General features: G+C 41.0%; 1 protein-coding gene across 1 annotated transcript in view; it reads left to right on the top strand.

Moving 5' to 3' along the window:
• The first annotated feature begins 18,430 nt into the window (after nucleotides 1–18,430).
• Nucleotides 18,431–22,488, top strand: part of LOC132771973 (acyl-CoA (8-3)-desaturase-like) — a 31,042-nt gene continuing 26,984 nt past the window's right edge. Inside the window, exon 1 of the mRNA XM_060770603.2 lies at nucleotides 18,431–18,761. Within this exon, the coding sequence (XP_060626586.2) occupies nucleotides 18,453–18,761 (309 nt within the window). The 5' untranslated portion in view covers nucleotides 18,431–18,452. The remainder of the gene's footprint in view (nucleotides 18,762–22,488) is intronic.

Genomic DNA, 22,488 nt, shown 5'->3' with positions numbered 1-22,488 from the left:
AATTCATGTAACTCATAGAAGCCCATTGAAGGCTGTAAAAAAGTTCAACACATGTGTCTGCTCTAACAATTAGTGGGATCATCATACCACGTATATATTAATTGAATTTGTTAGTACTGTGGTCACTGTTTTCAATCCATTCAGTGCTCCACTGATATCTCACTCAAGATTTTAAATGCCAATTAGTATTATATCAAGTGCCGTGTATCCCTCCCAATCCCTTATTTGCTGCAATCATGGCTTTCCTGTGTGATCTATTTCTTACAGTGCATCAGATGTCAATTAATTTGCCTCAGGATTTATTCTGAATAGTGGAAGAACTATCCAAGGTCCTATATCTATTTGAGGGCTCAGTTTCAGTGCTATAGACAGATCCTTTAAAATATGGATTAAAACTTGGAGAAGAATCACAGTCTCACTGACATCAGTGCCGCCAGCCTCCATTACTTAGATCTTAAATAGACGTTTCATTCCCCAGTGTGTAGAGAAAGGAGAGGCATTATTAACCCAACAACAGGTATTTTCCTTTTCCAGGATAACCTGATGACCAATCTAGAAACCAAATATTTATTTATTTACAGTTCTTATATTCCGCCCTTCTCACCCCGCAGGGGACTCAGGGCGGATTACAGTAAACACATATATGGCAAACATTCAATGCCAGTTTGACAAACAACATTTAACAGACAAAGGCTATTTAACTTTTTTTTTCTGGCCGCCAGGGGAGCTGCTGCTTTTCATCATCCATCAACGACACCGATGAAGTTCTTCCACATTCCACATTCCCCGGAGTCTTCTTTCTTTATGGCCTCATAAATTAGTTAAATTTAGCCTCCCACACAAGGTGGTCCCTTTTTTTCCTACTTGACAGATGCAACTGTCTTTCGGGTTGCAAAGGTCGACAACGGGCTACACAACGGCTGGACACCCACTCCAGCCCGGGCTGGCTTCGAACTCATGACCTTTTGGTCAGAGTGATCTTAATGCAGCTGACACTCAGCCAGCTGCGCCACAATCCCGGTGCCACAATCCCAAACAGCCAGCTGCGCCACAATCCCAAATAGACAACATAATCAGAAGCAATAGATGGAGATGCTCCATTATCCCTGCAAAAACAAGACCAGGAGTAGGTTTTGGCACAGACCATGAACTGCTAATATCAGAAATCAGAGTAAAGGTAAAGAAGAACAATAAAACTACCACTGACTAAAATGCAGTCTGAAGAACATAATTATATAATTTAAAGATAATAATAATAATTTATTTATTTATACTCTGCTTTATCTTTCCTGAAGGAAACTCAAAACGGTTTAATATAAAAGCATCAACATAACCATTTAAAATATATAAATATGTGAACATTAAAATAGGATTGAATATAAAAAGTATTAAAACATTCCCAGTTAAAAATCCTTAAAATACTACCCAAAAATATTTGCACTTTTATGCTGAAATGACAAGAACTATGGGTTAACGCCAGATATACTATTAGAAAGGAATGCAAAAAGACACTATCAGCAGCCAAAAAGAAAGGAATTTATGATAGATGAAACCCTTGGGGGCAGGCATGTAGCCGGGGGGGGGGGGGCTTCAGCCCCCCCCCCCCTAAATTCTCATGGTGGTCCGCGAGAAGGCCTTCCTGGTGCATTATTTAAACTGTTATGTTTATTCATATCATGATCTGATCACCATGCTCAATATATCCCATATGCATGGGGGTATTGGGGTAACGATACAAAAGGTTTGCTAGGGTAGACCCTCTTTCACTCAGACTCAGCCCCCTTTCCCTCCCCAAAATCAAACTCAGCTCCCCCCGAATCAAAATCCTGGCTGCGGGCCTGCTTGAGGGTAGTTAAGATCAGAGAAAAACAAAAGTAAAAAGTGACAGAAATAAGGTCAGAATCCTGAATGCAACTGTTCAGAAATTTATGGACAGAGAAAAGAACAGCTATAATAACAAAGGCAGAGAAACAGAAGTTTACAACAAAACAGGAAGAACTAGAGACCCTTTCCACAAGATCTGAGAAATCTACTTAAACCAAAAATGGCTTGCTCTATAATCAACAGAAGAACATATTACATGATCAAATACAAGATGAAGGAAACAATACACTGAATAACTTTATAAAAGAGAATAGGTGATGATAGATTAGTTCAAGAAGAAAAAAACATTTGAAGCTGAACTTACAATTTTTAAAAATGAATTGGAACCTGCACTCAGAGCACTTGGGAGAAATAAATAACTAGGAACAAGTGGCATACTAGTAGACCTGCTTCAGTCTACAGACTCTGACTTTATTTAGTTGTCAATGGATACAGAAAGCAAAGCAATTGCCTACAGATTGGAAACACTCAATATACATTCCAATTCACAACAAAAAGGACACCAGGAATTGCAGTAACCATAGGACAATTGCATTAATCTCCCATGCAAGCAAAGTAATGTTTGCAATTCTAAACTAAAGACATTTACCAGATGTCTTTGCTAAGAGCCATATGTCCAAGCTAGGTTCAGGAAAGAAAGAGGCTTATAAGATCATATTGCAAATGTGTTCAATCATTGAATGTACTAAGGAATTTCAGAATTGCAGTTTCTCAAGTTGCTCCTAACACAAATAAATAAATAAATAAATAAATAAGTTGACTTAGACTTAACAGCTGTTAACAACAAATCATTTTGCAATTCTTTCTTCTCTGGATGAGTAACAGAGCCAAACTTCTTGCCTTGATGTTCTTCTTGGGAGGTAAGTCATATAGCCACTTAGCAGTGCCTTAGTCCAAGGCCAATACATGAGCTTACAGCTTTTTTTTTTTCACCAGCTCTGCATTTCTAGGACAACTGCTGTAGCTGGAGCAATGTGTTCCCTTCTGGCAGGAGCAGCTGAGCAAACTGCCTGCAGATGGGCCTTCACTGGCAGATGGGCAAGGTGCCATTTTCAGATCCACCAACAAGAAAAAGATACAAATTCCAAGGCGAGAGATCAAGGGCTTAGTAATATTTGTACTCATACTTTGATTCTAGTGAGTGTGGTGAAAACTATCTAGCAGGAGTTCACTTGGGTTGGTGGGTGTAATGTATGTGGCAGATCTCTGCCTTGATTCTGACCAGATCTATTATTATGCTCTAGCTAAAGTGGACAAAGTCCATCCTGGATTTTCTATGGGTAGGGGATCTGAGAAGACTAGAACACTTATACTGTGACTTTGAACAGGCAAGAAACCAATGGAGTAAGAATAGTAAGAATATCTGAATGCTTAAAAGGAGGGGGGGGGGATCCTAGACTGTCTTTTCTGTTACTCTCTTAATGTTATTCAGAAGACAGTAAGTGAAAGACATCAACAGCCTTCCAGGTCCTTGACTGTCTTTCTACCCAAACCCTCCAAAGGTCACGAGGGGACAGGAGAGGAGGAAAATAGATATAGGTTTCCAGGGACATGGCTGCTTTGTACTGCATAGCTTTGAATTTTTTCTGGTTTACTACCCAAACTTTTCATTTTGATTTTTCTCCTTTCCTTTCCTTTCCTTTCCTTTCCTTTCCTTTCCTTTCCTTTCCTTTCCTTTCCTTTCCTTTCCTTTCCTTTCCTTTTCTCTTACTAGATTGAGTCACCCTTGGAAGGTCCCAGTGGTAGGAAATTGGTCCCTGTTTGGATCCAATGCAGCTGCCCATGGCTGATCTAAGTACTTCTTACATCCCACTGCACTAGGAAGAGTGTTGTGAGTTGTGTTAGGCAGTACTCCATCTGCTGAAGCAGTTGCATTACTTCTGTCTAGGAAAAAAATCCATTTAAAATCCGGTTTCTGCCTCCTGCAGAATTGTGGGATTTGTAGTTTAGTGAGACTGTTAAAGGCTTCTCCCTAAACTACAAACCCCAGAATTCTGCAGGAGGCGGATACCAGATTTTAAGTGGATTTTTTTCTCTAGTGTGATGAGGCCCTAGCAGAGAGCAGTCTGATTTCCAAACACAACCAAAAACCCTGGAAAAACTTGGGTAATTATTTCACTGTTCTGTTTGGAGTAGAAAGCATCAAACACTATTTTTAATGATGCAACCTTTTAAAGTGCTGTGTAAAATTCACATAGTATAGAAGGGAATCTAGAATTGAAAGCACTTTCTTCTTCACTATACAAGACAGCCAAAGATATACCTAAGTGGCTCAGTGGTGTTTTAGGAAACAGAATATCAAGAAAATCCTGAATCCTCCATGTAAATGTAAAATACATTTTATATAAGCAAAATACATATTCAGTCTGCAAAAAAGCTGCTGGTTTGGCAAGGGTTTTACCCAACAAAGGGCAACAGCTTCAGATGTGGATTTGTTTATAATCCAGCATGGAAAAAAGAGGAAACAGAAATGCTCATTGTGTTCCCTCTCTTGATTTCAGGCAGCTGTGAAGAGTGGGTGCTCAACCTTGGGAATGAATCCTTGCAAGGTCCAGGCTTTCTGAATCTGGAATGTTTTGGAAACTAATGGCATGACAGGATCAGTCTCCTAAATGCTTCCAGGGGAAAAGGTCCACAGCCAGTGATGTGTAGTGGTTCCACACAACTGCATAAAACTAGATTATATGACAATAGGGCCCTTCCTCACAGCTCTATATCCCAGAATATCAAGGCAGAAAATCCCACAATACCTGCTTTGATCTGGGTTATCTGAGTCTACACAGCCATATATTCCAGTTCAAAGCAAATAATTTGGATATCTGCCTTGATATTCTGGGATATAGGGTTGTGTAGAAGGGTCCTCAGATAACCCAGTCCAAAGCAGATATTGAGGAGTATCTGCCCTGATATTCTGGGTTATATGGCATGGTGGAAGGGCCCATAGTTACAGCAATTTATTACCACTTTAATGACATCTTATGGAATCCCTTGATGTGATGTGTAATTTGCTGAGAGACAGAGAATCCCAGTAGACAGGCAGCTGTGTGAAAAGGCCCCGAGAGACCATCACATTCAGAGAGATAGTGTAACACCAGAACAGGATGCTACATCAGGGATAAGGCTGTGAGTTCAGAGCACACCATCCCTTTCCCCAAACTTTTTTTTTTACTTCTTAAATCCTCAGTCCATCCCTTTATATTTTTTGGCAAACCTGAATTTTCCAAAGATTTCTTCAACAGTGTGCATACACCTACATTTATTTTGTCTTGTATTTGTTTCTGATGAGGCAGCTTTTGCAGATTTTTGAAGTATGATCCAAACATGTAAATCTTATTTTGCTTTATCACTTGCAGTGGGTGGGATGAGACGCTGTGACTCCAGCTTCTGCACTCTTACCCAGGATTTTCTTTTTACATAAAAAATACTGTGTCCTTGAATGACTTGAAGGGAAGTGGCTATTCAGTGTAAAAAAAATTGGAAAGAGGAAACACAGACTGTTTCTATTACAACTTTCCTTTGGCCACTCCCTCCCACTCCCCCCCACTCCCCTCCCTTTTCCCAGAAGTAATTCTCAAGGCAGCTTACAAAATTAAAACAGATACAGATTTTTTTAAATAGCAGATTTTAACAAAAATGATAGTTAAAATAGTCTTTCTATAGAATTAAGAACTCTTTAGAAAATTCATTAAAAAGGCAAAAACAAAACTTTTAAATGCTCTTTCCTTATAAACAGGCAACCAGATAGAAAATAACTACCATACTCATTTATGTTGACTTACTGTATAAGTCAATGGCAAGTTTTGAGGGCAAATTATGAATTTTGTTATGGCCCATGGATAAGCTGAAGGTCATTCTGCAGAAAGGGGAAGAGCTAACACCTCCTCAGAGGTCCAGCCACTCTTGGCTACCACCATTTCCCTGTCCAAGCATTCAAAAAGTCAGAAGTGGCATCTTGGTGGATTGAGCAGATGGAGTCAATGTTTCTCCTTTTAACTCATTTAACTATTAAGGTACAGTACTTATATTAGCCTGTTGAGAGGCTGGCCCATTTTAGAGGGGCTGGTGTTTTGACCAACATTGCTAGACTTATACATGAGTATATTCAGAAACAAAAATAAATGAAGTTTTCAATTAAATTGGAAATTCTCTCACGAAAAAGGATGAATTATTTTTTTAAAAAAACTGAAATGTCTGACTTAAGCCAAAATTTAGTATTACCTAAATCCAGAATAAAAATATTAATTGTGTGTGTGTGTTTGTGTGTGTGTGTGTGTGTGTGTGAGAGAGAGAGAGAGAGAGAGAGAGAGAGAGAAGGAACCAAAATTAGTATAGTCTGAGCATTTAATAGGTTATGGCATTACCTGACTTATCAGGGAGAGTTTGGTGGATCACAGCAATACCTTTTCTGATGTGTTTGGCCATATCCTTCCCATGAGGCTCTATGTGTTTTTGCTGCTCTGGGAAACAGCAGGAGAAGCAGACAATCAGGAGTGTCCAGATGGCTGGTGGGCTGGTTCCAGAAATTGCCCAAACGAAAGTTTAGATTGTGTCTAATACAGATGGAAATCAGTAATAATTAACAATACTACATAATCAGTAATCACAAATTCCACTTTTTGGCTTTATTTTGGTAAAGCTGCTAGTATAGGCATTTAATATAATGATAAATCCACATAAATATGGTAATTTCTCCTTTCTTCTAATATAAATGCAGTTGAAATAATTTCCCTGCAGCTGGTTAAATGATTAACTAGACACATGTAGTATTTCCTGCTAATGTGCATGTCAGATCTCCAAAGCCTAACTATATTTTAGAAAGCCTTTACCTACCAATTACAAATAATATAATTTTAGATACAGCTGTAGACATTATACTCCCTTGACTGGGCCTCATCTACACTGAACATAGAAAGCAGATTTAAGCTTCATTATATGGCAGTGCAGTGTAGATGGGGCCTCAAAAAAGTTGTAAAGGAGTGGAAAGATAGAGGTAATAATATAATACAGCCAACATTAGTGACTTATCATACAATGTGTAAAGACTTATCATACACTGTACGAACACACATCTGTGAGAGAAGATGTATTTTCACAAGTCATCTGCCATAATCCTAAAAAATGCAGAATTCTAAGCCTCTGTCTTCATAGCTACTCCCTCTCTCAATGGAGAATACAGATTTCAGGCCAGCTATTCTCAAGAGAAGATAGAAACATAGGAAAAAATGTGGATTTGGCACAGAGGGGCTAGATTTGTTGATCGGCCACAATTTTCTTCTAAATAGTTGCACATGAGGATTATTTGGCTCTCTAGATGTTATTGGACTGTAGCTCCCCTTGTGCCTCATACATGTTTAGGCTAGAACTGACTAGAGTTGCAATCCAACAACATCTGAATAGCCACACATTTATAAATCTGTAGCTTAAACTCATCTTGAGATAAGCTAATCAGCTGCAGGATCTCAGCAGAATGCTGGATTTTCCAAATGGTTTATTTTATTTCTTTTAAGGGAAGAAATTCTTTTACTTTATACAGTGTTACTCTGTGGTTATATTCCTAGGTCAGTTAACAAAAGGTAAATAAAAGACTATCAAAATTAAATAAGGCTCAGGCAGATGAAAGTTGTAACCGAATGATGTTTTGAGATCCTATTGATCCTCACTCATTATTATCTACTTTCTCTGTTGTCCCTCAAATGAATAAATTGTGCAGTTTACTCAGAGGTGAGTCTTGTGTTTATCAATGGAATCTATTCTCTATCAAGCATGTTGAGGACTGGAGTATATCTTCCAATATGACAGGAAGAGAAGAAACATAGAGATGCCATTATCATGTTGGAAATTTTGCCTTTCCTGTCTTTGCCCAGTCCAAAGCTAAGGAAAAGAAAGAAGTTTGTTTCAGTTTCTTTGAAAATTTTACAGAAATGCCTTGATATTGGAATTAAAATAACTTCAGACATTTTTTTCTTAAGAAGTGTGGGAAAAGAGAGGTTTCATCATCTATCCAGACTTTGGATCTCATCACACTTACCCATTTTTGCATTCTAGGATGCTTGCAGGCCTGTTGAGGGACACATGCGCACACAGCCTGTCACACGAAGTCCCTCAATTTCCGGTGGCAGCTGGAAACCTTATTTCAGATTTTTATTTCCTTGGTTTCCCCCATTTATCATATATCTTGTATTGGAAAATATGCTAATAGAAGTTTATACCCCCCCCCCCCATCCTTCCAATGGACTTAACATTATCAAAAGGCAGTCAAAACACGTTTCACAGATTAGGTCTTGTTTTGTTCTTTTACTTCTAGTATGTCCTGTTGCCTACAGCATCTGGTTTTCCTTGACATTGTTGTTCCTTGGCATATTATCTTGTGAAAAGCAAAATATCTATGCCCATTGATTCCACATCCCCAAATTCAACTACGTACAACTTGATTTTTTTAAATAAAGCAAACCATAATTTTACCATTTAACTTAAGGGACACCATTTGACAATACTATTGTATATAATAGGATATAAGTAACCATGGATTTGGTAGATTCTGGAACCAAACCTCAGATGATCCCTGGGACCCACTATAGTTACACATCTCTGTGTCAGAATTAAAATCTGAGATATTCTACATTTTCCTCTTCTAAGAACACTTTGCTCACACAGGAAATGTTTTCTTCTGCATTGATGGTGGGAACTGTTTATCTAAAACTTGCAGATGCCACTATGATAATCGTATTTCCAGAATAGCTCACAAGAACATAAAGGCAAATTGAAATTAATATTACACTCCATGCACACAAACCCACATATATACAATAATACACGAAAACGTAGCCCAAAGCTAATCAAATAGCAAAAGATAGAATAGATCTGGAGCAGACTGAAAGGTTCAGGAAATAAAGGGGTATTCATCCAAAGGAGACATCAAGTTAAATACCAGTAAAAAGATTGTGCATTGCTCTTAGTAGTCTTATGAGGATTTAGGGAAGGGGGCATTAATTAAAACAGGGCATGAAACAATAATCATATATGGATACTTTGCAAGCAATATTGAGTGGCCTTTCTATGATCTAATGGATAGTTATATGCTATGGTTGCTCTATGTTAGGTTTTATATGTATGTGAGGCATTATATTTTGCCATGAATATGTTGGAAACCACTTTGCCCCCCCCCCCCCCCGCCAACCTGGTGTGAGAAAAGAAGTATACAAGTGAAGTAAATAAATAAATAAATAAAGCTGTAAGATCCTTACAGTATAGGTATATACTGTAAAGAAATGTAATTTATTTTATTGAACTTTATTAGAGTTTACAGTAAGTCTAATATTTATGGTTTTAACTGGTATATTCTATATTTTATTGGCTGTGAGCCGCCTTGGACCCTTGAGTGGGGAAAAGTGGAATATCGATTTCTTAAATAAATAAATAATCCTTCTTTTCCCTTCATATGGACCACAATACCTCAAACTGTAACTGTGCAGCTGTGAACATGGAGATCACTGAAAATATGAATTGTTCTCAAGTTGCATATAGCCATTCTGTGGAGGCTCTCATGCAAATAATCAGGACTTTATTTACATACAGAGTACAGGATGCTTCAAAATACTTTGATATGCAGTAATAACCAAAAGCACACAAGCACAGGACACCGAGACTCCAGAACTTTGCAAATACCGCATTACATTACAATCGTAAAATTCACCTGTCCAGAAAAATAGGCAGCATAGAGGAGAAACACTAAGACTCCTTCTACACTGTCCTTATATCCCAGGATCTGATTCCAGGTTATCTGCTTTGATTTAGATTATATGAGTCTCCACTGCCATATAATCTGGGATAAGCAGACATTCTGGGATCAGAACCTGGACTATAAGAACAGTGTAAAATGGGCCTGAGAAAAACTGAATGGTGCATGACTTGTTGAAGTTGACTGAGAGATCCAGGAGCAGCTGTTCCATGGCAAAATATACATCTGTAAACATCTCTCCAGTTGTTGGTTATCCCAAAGCTTCTTAAACTGTGAGTCATTACACCATTTGGAGTCCTTTAACTGAATTGGGGGTGGGGGTTGCAAAAATTGTATAGCTTCCCACATAGTAGCTGTTTTAGACACATCTATATGAATCTGTTAACAACAACATGCAGCAAATGCTTCAGCTATATTCCATAAATAGGGGGAAATCACCTTGTCTTGTTCAGCAAGCCTTGAAAATGCTCATTTTGCTTGATGATTTTTTTCAGTTTCAGAAATATTTTCCTTCAAATTTTGATTCTAAAAAACTAAATTGGCTTCATAAACCATATTCAAATCAGTCATTGGCCATTAAAAGTTCAAGAAGAATTTATCTGCAACCTGTGCATGGGGGAGGGGTTAATGCCACCTGAAAGGCAAGAGAGTATATTCTTCCACTTGAGGCCACATACCAATCATGCCGGCATGGCATGAAAAATGATGATGCTCTGTGTCCTGCAGTATCAAATATTCAGCCAAGATCTAATTATTTATATAAAAATAAACAACCATTTTGGATTGTTTTAAAATAAATATCTTTATGATTTAATATCAGTATATAATTGCTTTGTTAGCAGGGGTTGCATAAAAATTTCTCAGGCAAAAGGGTGGGGGAAATAATTTCAGAAGCCCTGGGTTAACTGATGCCAAAATGCTCTCCAGCTGTTCTATAGTACCATGGGCTTCCTAAACCTCTATATTGTCAACACAATGTGCTGTTGTACGGGATTGGTTTCCTCATCATAGTCATCTTTTTCTCTAAGATGAGGTGCAAATTTAGTTTTAAGATATGATGTCCTGGCCATGTATAAATGTTCAACCCATCTCTATAATAGGAGTACAATATTCTTCTTCCAGTCTTCTGAGGTAGATTCAGTACTGCTGGAAAAGTTTGGAAACTGAAATACTAAAGAGAATCTGCAAGAAATGCAACATTGTATTTTACAATATGAATTTTGGCTAAATACCTTCCCCAAACAAGCCTAACTGCATGCATTCTACTTCATCTTCTCAATAATTAAGGAGGATAACCCTGTTTACAAACTGTTATTAATCAATCAAATGATGCAGCATAAAGGCACCAGAGCTCTTCAGAAATGCTGCTGTTTTCCAGATTGGAAATATACAAAAGTAACTCTATATCAAGTAAGCACCTTGCAAAAGAGATGGCTCTGTACTCATGTACATCATAGAATAATAGAGTTGAAGGGACCACATGGGTCATCTAGTCCAACCACCACATACCCTATCAAACTGGGAGACTGCTCATGTAACTATATACTCAGGCATGCCCACATTTTTTTTAAAAAAAAGCCCAGAAGTTGCTATGTTCATGCTGGAATGTGTACCATGTACTGGTACCATTAGTACCAAGAAGCAAATGAAACCAATGTCCACTGCATATCCTTCTTGTTCAATCTGGTTTTGAAAAACCACCTCCCAGTACAGTTGTAGCATGCAAAATCTGGAATAAAGTATTAGTTGCTGGACATTAAAGCAAAGGAAAAGAAACATTTTACAGCTTTGGATGCCAGAATGAATATGGTAAAAATGGATCTGGTTCAGTTTTCCTTGAACCAGAAAGTATCATAAGTCAAAATCACTGAGTTCCACAAGTAATATCCCTTTACTATAATGTTGCTCTAAGAAATTACTTTACAACTGCATGTAACTATTTTTATGGCATCTCAATGCACACAAAAGATAAATGAATGGGAGGAAAAGACCAATCAGGCAGCTGCAATCCAGAAATGTCACTGGAATAGCAGGACTTATTCTAGGTTTTTTTCCTAGTGGCATGTTTCCATTAATTATCTTTCACCGGAGATGAACTTGTTGTGAATACAGATGGCAACCAGCATCTGGATGTAGAATCCTAGTGAGTATACAATAACAGCTGCTTTCCCCCCTCTTTTTTCTTCTTCTGTAGCATTCTTAACAATGATCTCATTCTTGCTTGTGTAAGCTCTTTAAGGACTCTGCATCTATTAAGTGTGAAAGAATCTACTGAGTTATATAAAGTCTAGTGCTGGCTAATGAATCTACTCATTTCCAGAGTCGGCTGCATCCTCCATGGAGAAGCCAAGCAAACTTGACCTCATGTTTTCTAAAGGGCTCAGTAGATATTTTTCTCAGAAACTTAAAAAAAGAGGCAGTGGTAGTATAGCACTCCCAATTTTGATGAGACCTTTACTTGGCCCTTGGACCTGCAGAAGTTGCTGACTTTTGAACAAAAAAATATAACTAAGCTTCATTATTATGCTTATGTAACATCACTTCTTTCTCTTTTTTTTTTACGTTAACTGTAACTGGATCAACAACATTTTTACAAATGTATTTCTATTCATCAACAAAGAATCCAGATTAACAAGTTTATTTCAGCAAGGACTATTGTGGCTATCTCCAAGAAAGCAATTTTAGCCATTTTCAATCATAATTAATTTGAATCCCAAGCATATCTTTGGTGTCAGTCCTCAGTTGTTGAAAAGTACCTTCAAGAATTCTTTTCCATTATTTTTATTGTATTTGTTGGTCAAAAAATACTTTTAAAAACGAATTAGATATAGTTAAAAAGTGGCTAGGAATAACAGCAAACCCCGCAGTATGATTCATTTACAAAACAAAAATACATAGCGTTCTGTTCCAGGACTCCCTCTCCCCACTCCCCCATGGATCCCAAAATCTATGGAAACTCAAATCCCATGATACACAGTGGTGCAGTAAAATAATGACCTCTACAAAATGGCAACATCTAGATTTGTTTGTTGGAATTTTAAATATATATATTCTCAAGTCGTGGATGATGGAATCCATTGATGCAGAATCTGTTGATGTGGAGGGATGATGGTACTTAGATTCTGTTATGATTATACAGCACCATCAATGTGACCAGTACTTTACGAACTACATAATGACAAGAGATTTCCAGTTTAAAATATTTAATGGGAGAAAAAACACAAAAAGTATCATTTTCCTCACAGATGTTCCCCATCAACAGATATACAGCAATAGATATCTGCCAATAATTACTATACCCATTAGTATTTATCATATGGAGTGAGGTGGAGGAAGGAATATACATCATCGGGGTGGGGGTGGGGGTAGCCTCTATTTTATGGATTCATTAACCTTTGCAACACAAAACCTGAAAGGAACACAAGCAAAACAAGAATAAATTTTCTTAGTTGTCATCAAATCTAGTGATACTCCCTCCTCATTAGTTCTCTTACATCTTTCCATGTAGCTATTTTTTTTCTTTTCCCTGAAAATGTGAAATGTCATATGAATCTTTGCTTATTTTAAGCACAGCAAAGCAAAGCAGTCGGTGAAAAAGAAGGAGAGTTCAAATGCACAGATGGAATGAAAATGCATAGGAAGGGGAAGGAGTGAAAGTTTTAATCCCTCGAATTGGAAGCTCCACCCTCTTGATTCCACAGCTGCCTGCCTTCAAGGTGCTTTCAGCATCAGCTTCTGAATCTCTCCCTAGAGTTCAAGGGAAGGTTCACTTAACATTTCTTACACTTCTACATTCCCCCCCCCCCCCCAGGGAACTGCCCCTTTCTCACATCCCGTCCGGTTTACATTGGTATGGTCCTTACCACGGTGATGAGAAATTATGAACGCATAGGGCTGGAGGCTGAGATACCACCTGGTCAACCATGGATTGGCATCCTTCATCCTATGCAACCATTGTAATAGGGCATGATTTGTGTCCAGCTGAAATGAAGCTCCCCTATAGATAGTGTCGGAGGGTGTGGATAGCCCATTTCTCTGTCAATGCCTCCTGCTCATTGCCTCCTTGAGGCTCCATTTTTTAAGCAGATATAAAATAGGATGCTCCTCAGTATTTCTCTGTTGTGCCAAGATTGCACCCAATCCATAAGTATTGGTTTGCAAGATAAAGGGTAGAGCAAAATCAGGTGCAGTTAACACTGGAGCCCAACACAGCTGTTCCTTTAAATGCCTGCTCCCCCCCACCCCCCCCCCCCCCCCCGTCAGATTTTCTTCGGACATCTTTTTTTAACCAAATCAGTTAAGGGAGCAGCTAAGCTGGTGAACTGTGGTACACATTTCCAATAGTTCCCCAGACAACCCTAACATTAAGTTCTTGTGGGTTTTTTCGGGCTATATGGCCATGTTCTAGAGGCATTTCTCCTGACATTTCGCCTGCATCTATGGCAAGCATCCTCAGAGGTGAGGTCTGTTGGAACTGGGAAAAAGGGTTTATATATCTGTGGAATGACCAGGGTGAGACAAAGGACTGTTGTCAGTTGGGCTAGGTGTGAATATTTCAACTGACCACCTTCGCACCTAGCCCAACTGACAACAGTCCTTTGTCTCACCCTGGTCATTCCACAGATATATAAACCCTTTTTCCCAGTTCCAACAGACCTCACCTCTGAGGATGCTTGCCATAGATGCAGGCGAAACGTCAGGAGAAATGCCTCTAGAACATGGCCATATAGCCCGAAAAAACCCACAAAAACTTAATGATTCCAGCCATGAAAGCCCCTGACAACCCTAACATTGCTGGACCTCTCTCTTAGTTTGAGGCCTAGGCCATTGTATTACCTTCTCTGGTGCTGGTCCAATTCTCCCTCCACCTACGATTTACCAAGTAGGGTAACTCGGATTGCGCTATTTCACATTTCTTAGGATTGGCAGTGAGACCAGCCTCCCTAAGCACCTCAAGAACCCTCTTTAAATGGCCATTGTGCAAACAGCTTCCAAAGAGGGTAATAGGAGTAGATCCCTTTGCCCTGGTTGAAACACTCGCAGCCGGGTCCTCTGATCATAATAGACCTTGTTGAGATGTCTGAGCCTTTTCCAAATGCTCTTTTGCTATCTGGGACACTACCTTAAGATGTTCTTGCATTTCCAGAACATGTTGCAACATGGAATGAGAGAAAGAAGTCTCTTTTAATAATGTGAAACATTATTAAGTAGAAAGAACACACAGGATAAGGGACACTGCAGCAGTTTGCTTTTGCCTGAGTCAAAACCTCACTTCCTCCTCTCCCTCTTGCTGAACTTTAAACTTAGTTTGCAACAAAGAGCTATGCCAAAAACCAAGGTTGTCCCCTCCATCTTGTCTCCTTGCTAGCCTCTCTGAGGCAAATTTCTCTCTCTCTCTCTCTTTCTCTTACACACTCACCACTACCATCCCATCTTGTCACTACTTTCTTTTCTATCCCCTACCTCTTCAAGGATGCCATTATAATCACCCTTTTCAAAAAGAGAGAAAGAACAGTATGTGGAAACTTCTACCTATTTCAGAAGACATCCTTCTCTATTCCCAGAATGACTTCCACCCCTCCACAGTGCATATGATCTTCACTGCACAACAGCTCCAAGAAAACAACAACAACAAGCTTTACACCAGATATGAAAAAAGTTTGGAATTAATTTCTTGATATAAATCAAGATACCTGTCTGCATTTCTTTTAGATTCTCAAAAAGTAAGCAGGACTTGGGGAATGCCATGAAAAGAACGTTATCCCAAAACTTGGTCCCTCAGGAGTTATGTGGATTTGGACATTAAAAACGTAGCTGCTTAACCAAAGATTAACATTCCTGCTTATTACTCTAGTGTAGGATTTTAATATTTTTAAATCTGTATCTGACTATTGCTCGCCGAACATTGCAATTTATCTTTTTTTTAATAATCTTTGGTTAAGCAACTGTGTTCTTAATTTCGAAATCAATGTAGCTCTTGAGGAGGCATGTTTTGGGAATTCCCAGTATCCGGTTTAGAGAGACCCCAAATTGGTGGTGTTTGTTTTGCTCACTGTTCTCCTGTTCAGAAGATTTCACCTTACTTTTTGTCCCTGTGAAAACTGGATTTTGAAAAATGTGGCTTGTTGTGGAAACAAGGACTGGTGCTAAAGCTTTGGTGGAGACATGTTGCCCCCATGATAACTCTGTCAGGAGTGAATTTCCCTTTAGAGGGGTAGATTTCTCTCACTTTCTGTTGTCTCATCCTTATTCTTAACTATGACTCATTTGTAAGTCAGATGTTTATAACTCTTAGACTGCCTTTATATTCTAATTCCACTTTTCTCTCCTCCTTGATGATGATAATGATGGGGTGGAAAGAGACAACCAGTGGCTAACTCTTTCACTTGTCTGGATACCCAATCATAGATATTCAGATAGTTCTTCAGAATAAGCAACTGCTTGACATTATACCACGTATGTCTCTTTGAAGCACAGGTCTTAGAACTAACTGTACAGACATACAATATATTCTCTGTTCTACAATCAGGCACTGAACCAGCAGACAACTAACAGTTCTGATTGGCTCCAACAATAAATCTCTCCCACATTCTCCTTTGAAAGTACAGTACATGGGTTTCTGTGACGAGTCTATCTGAATGAATTACGGTATTTATAATTATCATTTGTACAGAGTGAAGTTTCTAGGGATAGACCATTTTTAGGGATTTCACATCTAGTTTGTTCATAACTGTCCTTCCAAGTCCAAGGGTGCATCAATGCTGTAGAACTCTAGACTGCCAGTGCCTCACTGCACACCTCTACCACATCGACAGATGCCTTTACAACAGTGCTTCTCTACCTGTGGGTCCCTAGGTGTTTTGGCCTACAACTCCTAGAAATCCCAGCCAATTTACCAGCTGTTAGAGTTTTTGGGAGTTGAAGGCCAAAACATCTGGGGACCCACAAACTGAGAACCATTGCTTTACAACTGTGATGGAGCCATGTCACATTTTCATACAGTATCAAGCAGAATTAAAGCAGTTTGGCACCACTTTAGCAGCCATGGTTCAATGCTATGAAATCATGGGAACTGTAGTTTTGCCAGGTGTTTGACTTTCTCTACCCAAGAGTGCTGGTGCCTCACCAAATGATAACTCACAGAATTCCATTGCATTGAGCCCTGCCAGTGAAAGCCATGCCAAGCTGCATTAATTCTACACAGGCATGTAGAAATTCTGATGGTGGTCCATGAGAAGGCCTTACTGGTGCATTATTTAAACTGCTATGTTTATTCATATCATGATCTGATCACTATACTCAATATATCCCATATGCATGGGGGTATTGGGGTAACGATACAAAAGGTTTGCTAGGATAGACCCTCTTTCACTCAGAATCAGCCCCCCCCCGCCCCCGCCCCCGAACCAAACTCAGCCCGCCCCCCAAAACAAAATCCTGGCTACGGGCCTCATTCTACACACACACAATAGTTTATATCTCCAATGTTGCCTAAGTGTCATTGAGACCGCTGCCCTGTTGCTTTCATCTCTTTTCCCCCTTTCCCTCCCCCTCATACCTTTTCACCTTTCCTTTCTCTTCCTTCCTTTTTCTTTATTCCCGCCTCCTTTTTCTTTCCTTTCCCCCCCTTTCCCTCCCCTTTCTCCCTTCTCCTGAGATGACCTACCTCAAATGTATCTCCATGGCAACATGCCTCTTTGTGGCTTTTTCCTCCCTTTTTCCCTTGCTTTCATCACAGATTTTAGAATTCTTTAATACTGGTAGCCAGATTTTGTTGATTTTTCATGGTTTCTTCCTTTCTGTTGAAATTGTCCACATGCTTGCCAATTTCAGTGGCTTATTTTTTAAAAAAACCTCTAAAATCGTAACAGTAAGTAAAGACAGAAGAGCTCCAGACAAGAGACAAGCAAGGACAGCTAATCACCTCTCAACAAAGGATTCCCCCAGGCAGTAAGAAGCCACACCTTGAAAACTGCTAGGCCACTCAATGCCTACCTCCAACAGAGAAGAGTTCTTTCTCCCACCCTGGACATTCCACAGATATATAAACTCCATTTTTCTATGTATTGCGGAAGGCTTTCATGGCCGGAATCACTGGGTTGTTGTAGGTTTTTCAGGCTATATGGCCATGTTCTAGAGGCATTCTGTCCTGACGTTTCGCCTGCATCTATAGCAAGCATCCTCAGAGGTTGTGAGGATGCTCGCAACATCAGGATGCTTGCCATAGATGCAGGCGAAACGTCAGGAGAACATGGCCATTTAGCCCGAAAAACCTACAACAATACATTTTTCTAGTTTCCAATAGACCTCACAACCTCTGAAGATGCCTGTCATAGACGCAGGCGAAACGTCAGGAGAGAATGCGTCTAGAACACGGCCATACAGCCAGGAAAACTTATAGCAACTCTGCGATTCTGGCCATGAAAGCCTTAACAAAGCTACAGTTGCTCCTAGCAAGCATCCGCCAAGCCCCCTCTCGCCCTTCCCTTCCCTTCCCTTCCCTTCCCTTCCCTTCCCTTCCCTTCCCTTCCCTTCCCTTCCCTTCCCTTCCCTTCCCTTCCCTTCCCTTCCCTTCCCTTCCCTTCCCTTCCCTTCCCTTCCCTTCCCTTCCCTTCCCTTCCCAGACAGCCAGCTTGCAAAAGATGGTGGCGGACAATAAGGGCAGCAGCCAATAGGAGCTCGCGCCGCCGCATCTGCCGGCCGGCCGGACATCCAATGCGCGCGCCCCGCAACGCCCCCTCCCCGGGGAGATTCTTTTTTTCGAAGAGCTCGGGTATGCGCTTGGCCAATCGGCTCTCGGGGGGCGTGGCCCCGGTCAGGGAGGCGGCGAATGAGGGTCCGAGGCGGGCGTGGGCGTGTCCTCTGCCTGGGGCGCTTGGATGGTGGTGCTCAGGCGGCAGAAGCGCGGCGCCTGCTGCTCCTGAGGGAAGGCGAGGCTGCGCCGGGGTTGGCCATGGCCGAGGTCAACGGTGTGCCGTCCTGCCGGCGCTTCACCTGGGAGGAGATCAAGCCCCGCTCGGGGAGGTCGGAGGAGCGGTGGCTGGTCATCGAGCGGAAGGTCTACGACATCAGCCAGTTCCACAAGCGGCACCCGGGGGGATCCCGCGTGATCAGCCACTATGCGGGGCAGGACGCCACGGTGAGCCACGGGCAGAGCTGGGGCTGCAAGGCGGCCACCCCCTTCGAATAGGAGGGAGAGGTCCTTTTGCACATAGAAATAGAGACTTAGGATTGCAATTCCCAACACACTCTGCGGGATTCTGGGACTTGCAATACATACAAGTAATTCCTCCCTAATTTGGAGAAGGGGGCGTTGCCTAGCACAATACCCGGGGCTGCATGATATGTACCATTTGCAGAACTGCTAATGCAATGCTTTGGTCCTCCAGATGTTTAAGACCAACTCCCAAAGCCCCTGCCAGCTTGGTTGAATGACAGCTGAAGCCCTGGAGGAGCAAAGTTTAGGATCCATTGCACTAGTCCAGTGGACTCCAAGCTTTGGTCCTCCCAGTCTTTGACAACTCCAGCTGTCAGGATTTCATGCAGGTCCTATCTACACTGCCATATAATACAGCTTCACTACATTGAATTGTATTACATGTTAGTGTGAGCCAGGCATGGGCAAACTTTGGCCCTCCGGGTGTTTTGAACTTCAACTCTCACAATTCCTAGCAGCCTACTGGCTGCTAGGAATTGTGAGAGCTGAAGTCCAAAACACCCGGAGGGCCAAAGTTTGCCCATGCCTGGTGTAGGCGCATACAATCCAGTTCAAGACAGTTGTATAGCATGTAGGTGGAAGCCCAAAACATCAAAGCTTGGGACCCACTGGCCTAGGGAATTTACTATGCTTCTTAGGAAATAGATTTGGGTTTGCTTTGCGGGTCACAAATTCTCAGCCCCAGAAAACTCCATAAGTAGGAAAGGACTGAAAGACACACAGCAACAAAGCGCTCAATGGCTGGAAGTCACAAGATCAGGTTCTTCTGATCAAGAACCAGTTGTCCCACCTGTAGGTCCCTGGAGCAGCCCGTGGACTTTTTCATAGAGTGTATCTAACCCTGGGTTAGAGTCTGTTGGGTTCATATATTGAAAGGTGATAGGATCTGAACATGTAGTGGAGTCTCCTTCTCTGGGGAGTTCGAAGCAGAGGCTGGGTGGCCATCTGTTAGTGGTGCTTTGATTGTGTATTCCTCTTTTTTCCCATGTCAGGAGTGACATGACAAACTGCAAGTTGTTTCTGGTGTGAGAGAATTGGCTGTCTGCAAGGACGTTGCCCAGGGAAGGCCCAGATGTTTTACCATCCTGTGGGAGGCTTCTCTCATGTGCCCACATGGGAAGCTGGAGCTGACCCCGCTCCCCAGGTTTGGCCCACCGGCCTTTTGGTCAGCAGTCCTGCCAGCACAAGGGTTTAACCTATTGCACCATTGGGGTGGGGGTGGGGGTCCTTGTGTATTCCTGCATGGTAGTGCGAAGTTGGGCTGGGTGGTCCTTGGGGGCTCTTCCAACTTTAGGGTTCTATGTATGATGGCCATCTGTTGGGAGTGCTTTGATTCTGGATGTTTAAGCAGAGGCCTGTTGAGAGTGCTTGGATTGTGTGTTCCTGCATGATAGGGTTGGACTGGATGGCTTTGGGGTTTTTTTCCAACTCTACAATTCTATGCCCCCTTTTCTCCAATGTGTATCGAAACTTGTTGGAACTACAGAGTTTGGAAAGCTCTCTGCACATACTTAGAAATGTTCCTTTGTTATTTCACCAAATGTAGGGCTGAATACTGGGGAGCACTGCTTCAAATCAAAGTAGTCCTTTCAATATAAATAGATAGGCCGCCATCCGATAGTATCATCCAGAGGTATTTTGTGTTAATTAGTCCCAACCAAACAGACTTTTCAGTCACATTTGGAACAAGCACATTTTGATGTGATGTAAGCTGTCAACTCTAATTACATTGCCTGAGTTCATCGGGTTGCATGGGTTGCAGTTCATGAAAGCTTATGGCCTAGGGTTTTTTTGTTTGTTTGTTTGTTTGTTTGTTTTTTGTTATTTTGCATTGGACTATTTCATTTATTCTTGACAAATGTTGCTGGGTGACATAGGATGCATGTGTGTTTGGGCACATGTCTTGTAGATCTGCCCTTTTGTCTCAGAGAGCAACAAGTGTGGAAGTCTCAAGAACCACCTCAGCAGTGACTGAATGGCTCTGTGAGTCACGATGCACCTACACAGTAGAATGAATGCAGTTTGACAGCACTTTGACTGTTATGGCTCCATGCTGAGGAATCCTGGGAGTTGTAGTTTGGTGAGGCACTAGTACCCTTTGGCAGAAAAGGCTAAATACTTGGTAAAACCACACTTCCCATGATTATGTGGCATTGAGCCATGGCAATTAAAATGGTGCCAAACTGCATAAATTCTACAGTGTTGATGCATCCTTAGAGATACACTGAAACAGACTTGATACTTTATGAAAAAATAACATGTCTCAGTCACAGTGATTAAGGCATCTGTAAATGCAGTAGACATGTTCAGCGAGGCATTTGGCAATCTAGAAGCTCTCAAGAGTTGCTACAACCTGTTACAGTCCAAAATGTTCACTGATTTTACAAAGTAACAATAATTCTAATGTAACTGACTGCTCTTAATGCAACACTTAGGGAAAACCCATTCAAATAGAGGAGGAGCTTTGTTTGGCTCAATAGACTAATAAATATTTTTTTACTTGGGTAATACATTCATACAAACTGTGTACAAACATTCCATAAGAGATATTAAAAGGCTACACAGTCCATGTAGATCAGGCATGGGCAAACATTTTTTGCCTTGAGACCACATTGCAGGGCTGGCTGGAAGGACTGGGCCAGGAGGGAGGATGGCCGGGCATACACTGGCCGAAGTGGGCCCAGGAGGGGGAGAGCCCAGCAGAGAATGGGGCAAGAAGGGGGCAGGGCCTGGGTCATCCTCAGGTTGTACTTCCAGCATAAGGATGAGGCCGTTCCCCCCATCATTATGCCAGGAGAAAGGCGAGACATGCAGCAGGTGCCCTGATCCTCCTCCTGATCCTCCTCCCCCAATCCTCAAGCTGTCCTCTTGGCATTACGATGTGAGGAGGGCAAGACATGTGGTGGCTGAGAGGGCTTTCAGCTGCTGCGTGCCTACCTCCCCCATCTTTTTGGGCCACTGTGTCCTTATGCCAAGGAGACAGGGAAAATAAGGAGGGCCTGAGGTAAGCGCCCAGGGGGCCATATCTGGATAGATTGAGGATAAAACCTAGGGAAATGCAACAAACATAGATTTTCCTCTTTTTAAAAAATGCATAGGAAGAATTAAAGAGAAGGAGGTGAACTGTTTATTTGAAGAGTTATAATTGGAGTGTGTGAATATTGTATTGTTGATCTTAAAATGACTATATTTATAGAAATACATATAAGAAAGAGACTATAAATAATAAAAAAGAATGGGAATGTGGCCTGACAAAAAAAGAGTAAAGAAAATAATCTGTCCCTATTAGCGACTTAGCAGGAAGGCAAAACAAAAGGCAGAGATGAGAAGCATTCCCACCTCATTTATTTATTTATTTATTTCCAGCATTTCTATCCCATCCTTCTCAACCCCCGAAAGGGGACTCAGGACGGCTTACATTGGCAACAATTTAATGCCATAAATACAAACAAACAACAATATATTAATAGTTTAAAATAATAAATAAATCATTAGGTTAAAAGCAATTAAAACCTTTTCAACACCATGAAGTCAGTCCAGTTAATTCATAATTTTGTCAATACCATTACCTCTCCTTTGTCAGAACTGGAGAAAAAAAGGCAAACCTCCCATCTTTCTGCCTTCCTCACCCTTTTTAACCTAAGTGGTG

This window comes from Anolis sagrei, chromosome 1 (genome assembly GCF_037176765.1).
Source record: "Anolis sagrei isolate rAnoSag1 chromosome 1, rAnoSag1.mat, whole genome shotgun sequence".
NCBI classification, from domain to species: Eukaryota; Metazoa; Chordata; class Lepidosauria; order Squamata; family Dactyloidae; genus Anolis; species Anolis sagrei.
Note: the sequence above shows the minus strand (reverse complement) of the source record. Positions and strands in the feature narration are given on the sequence as shown.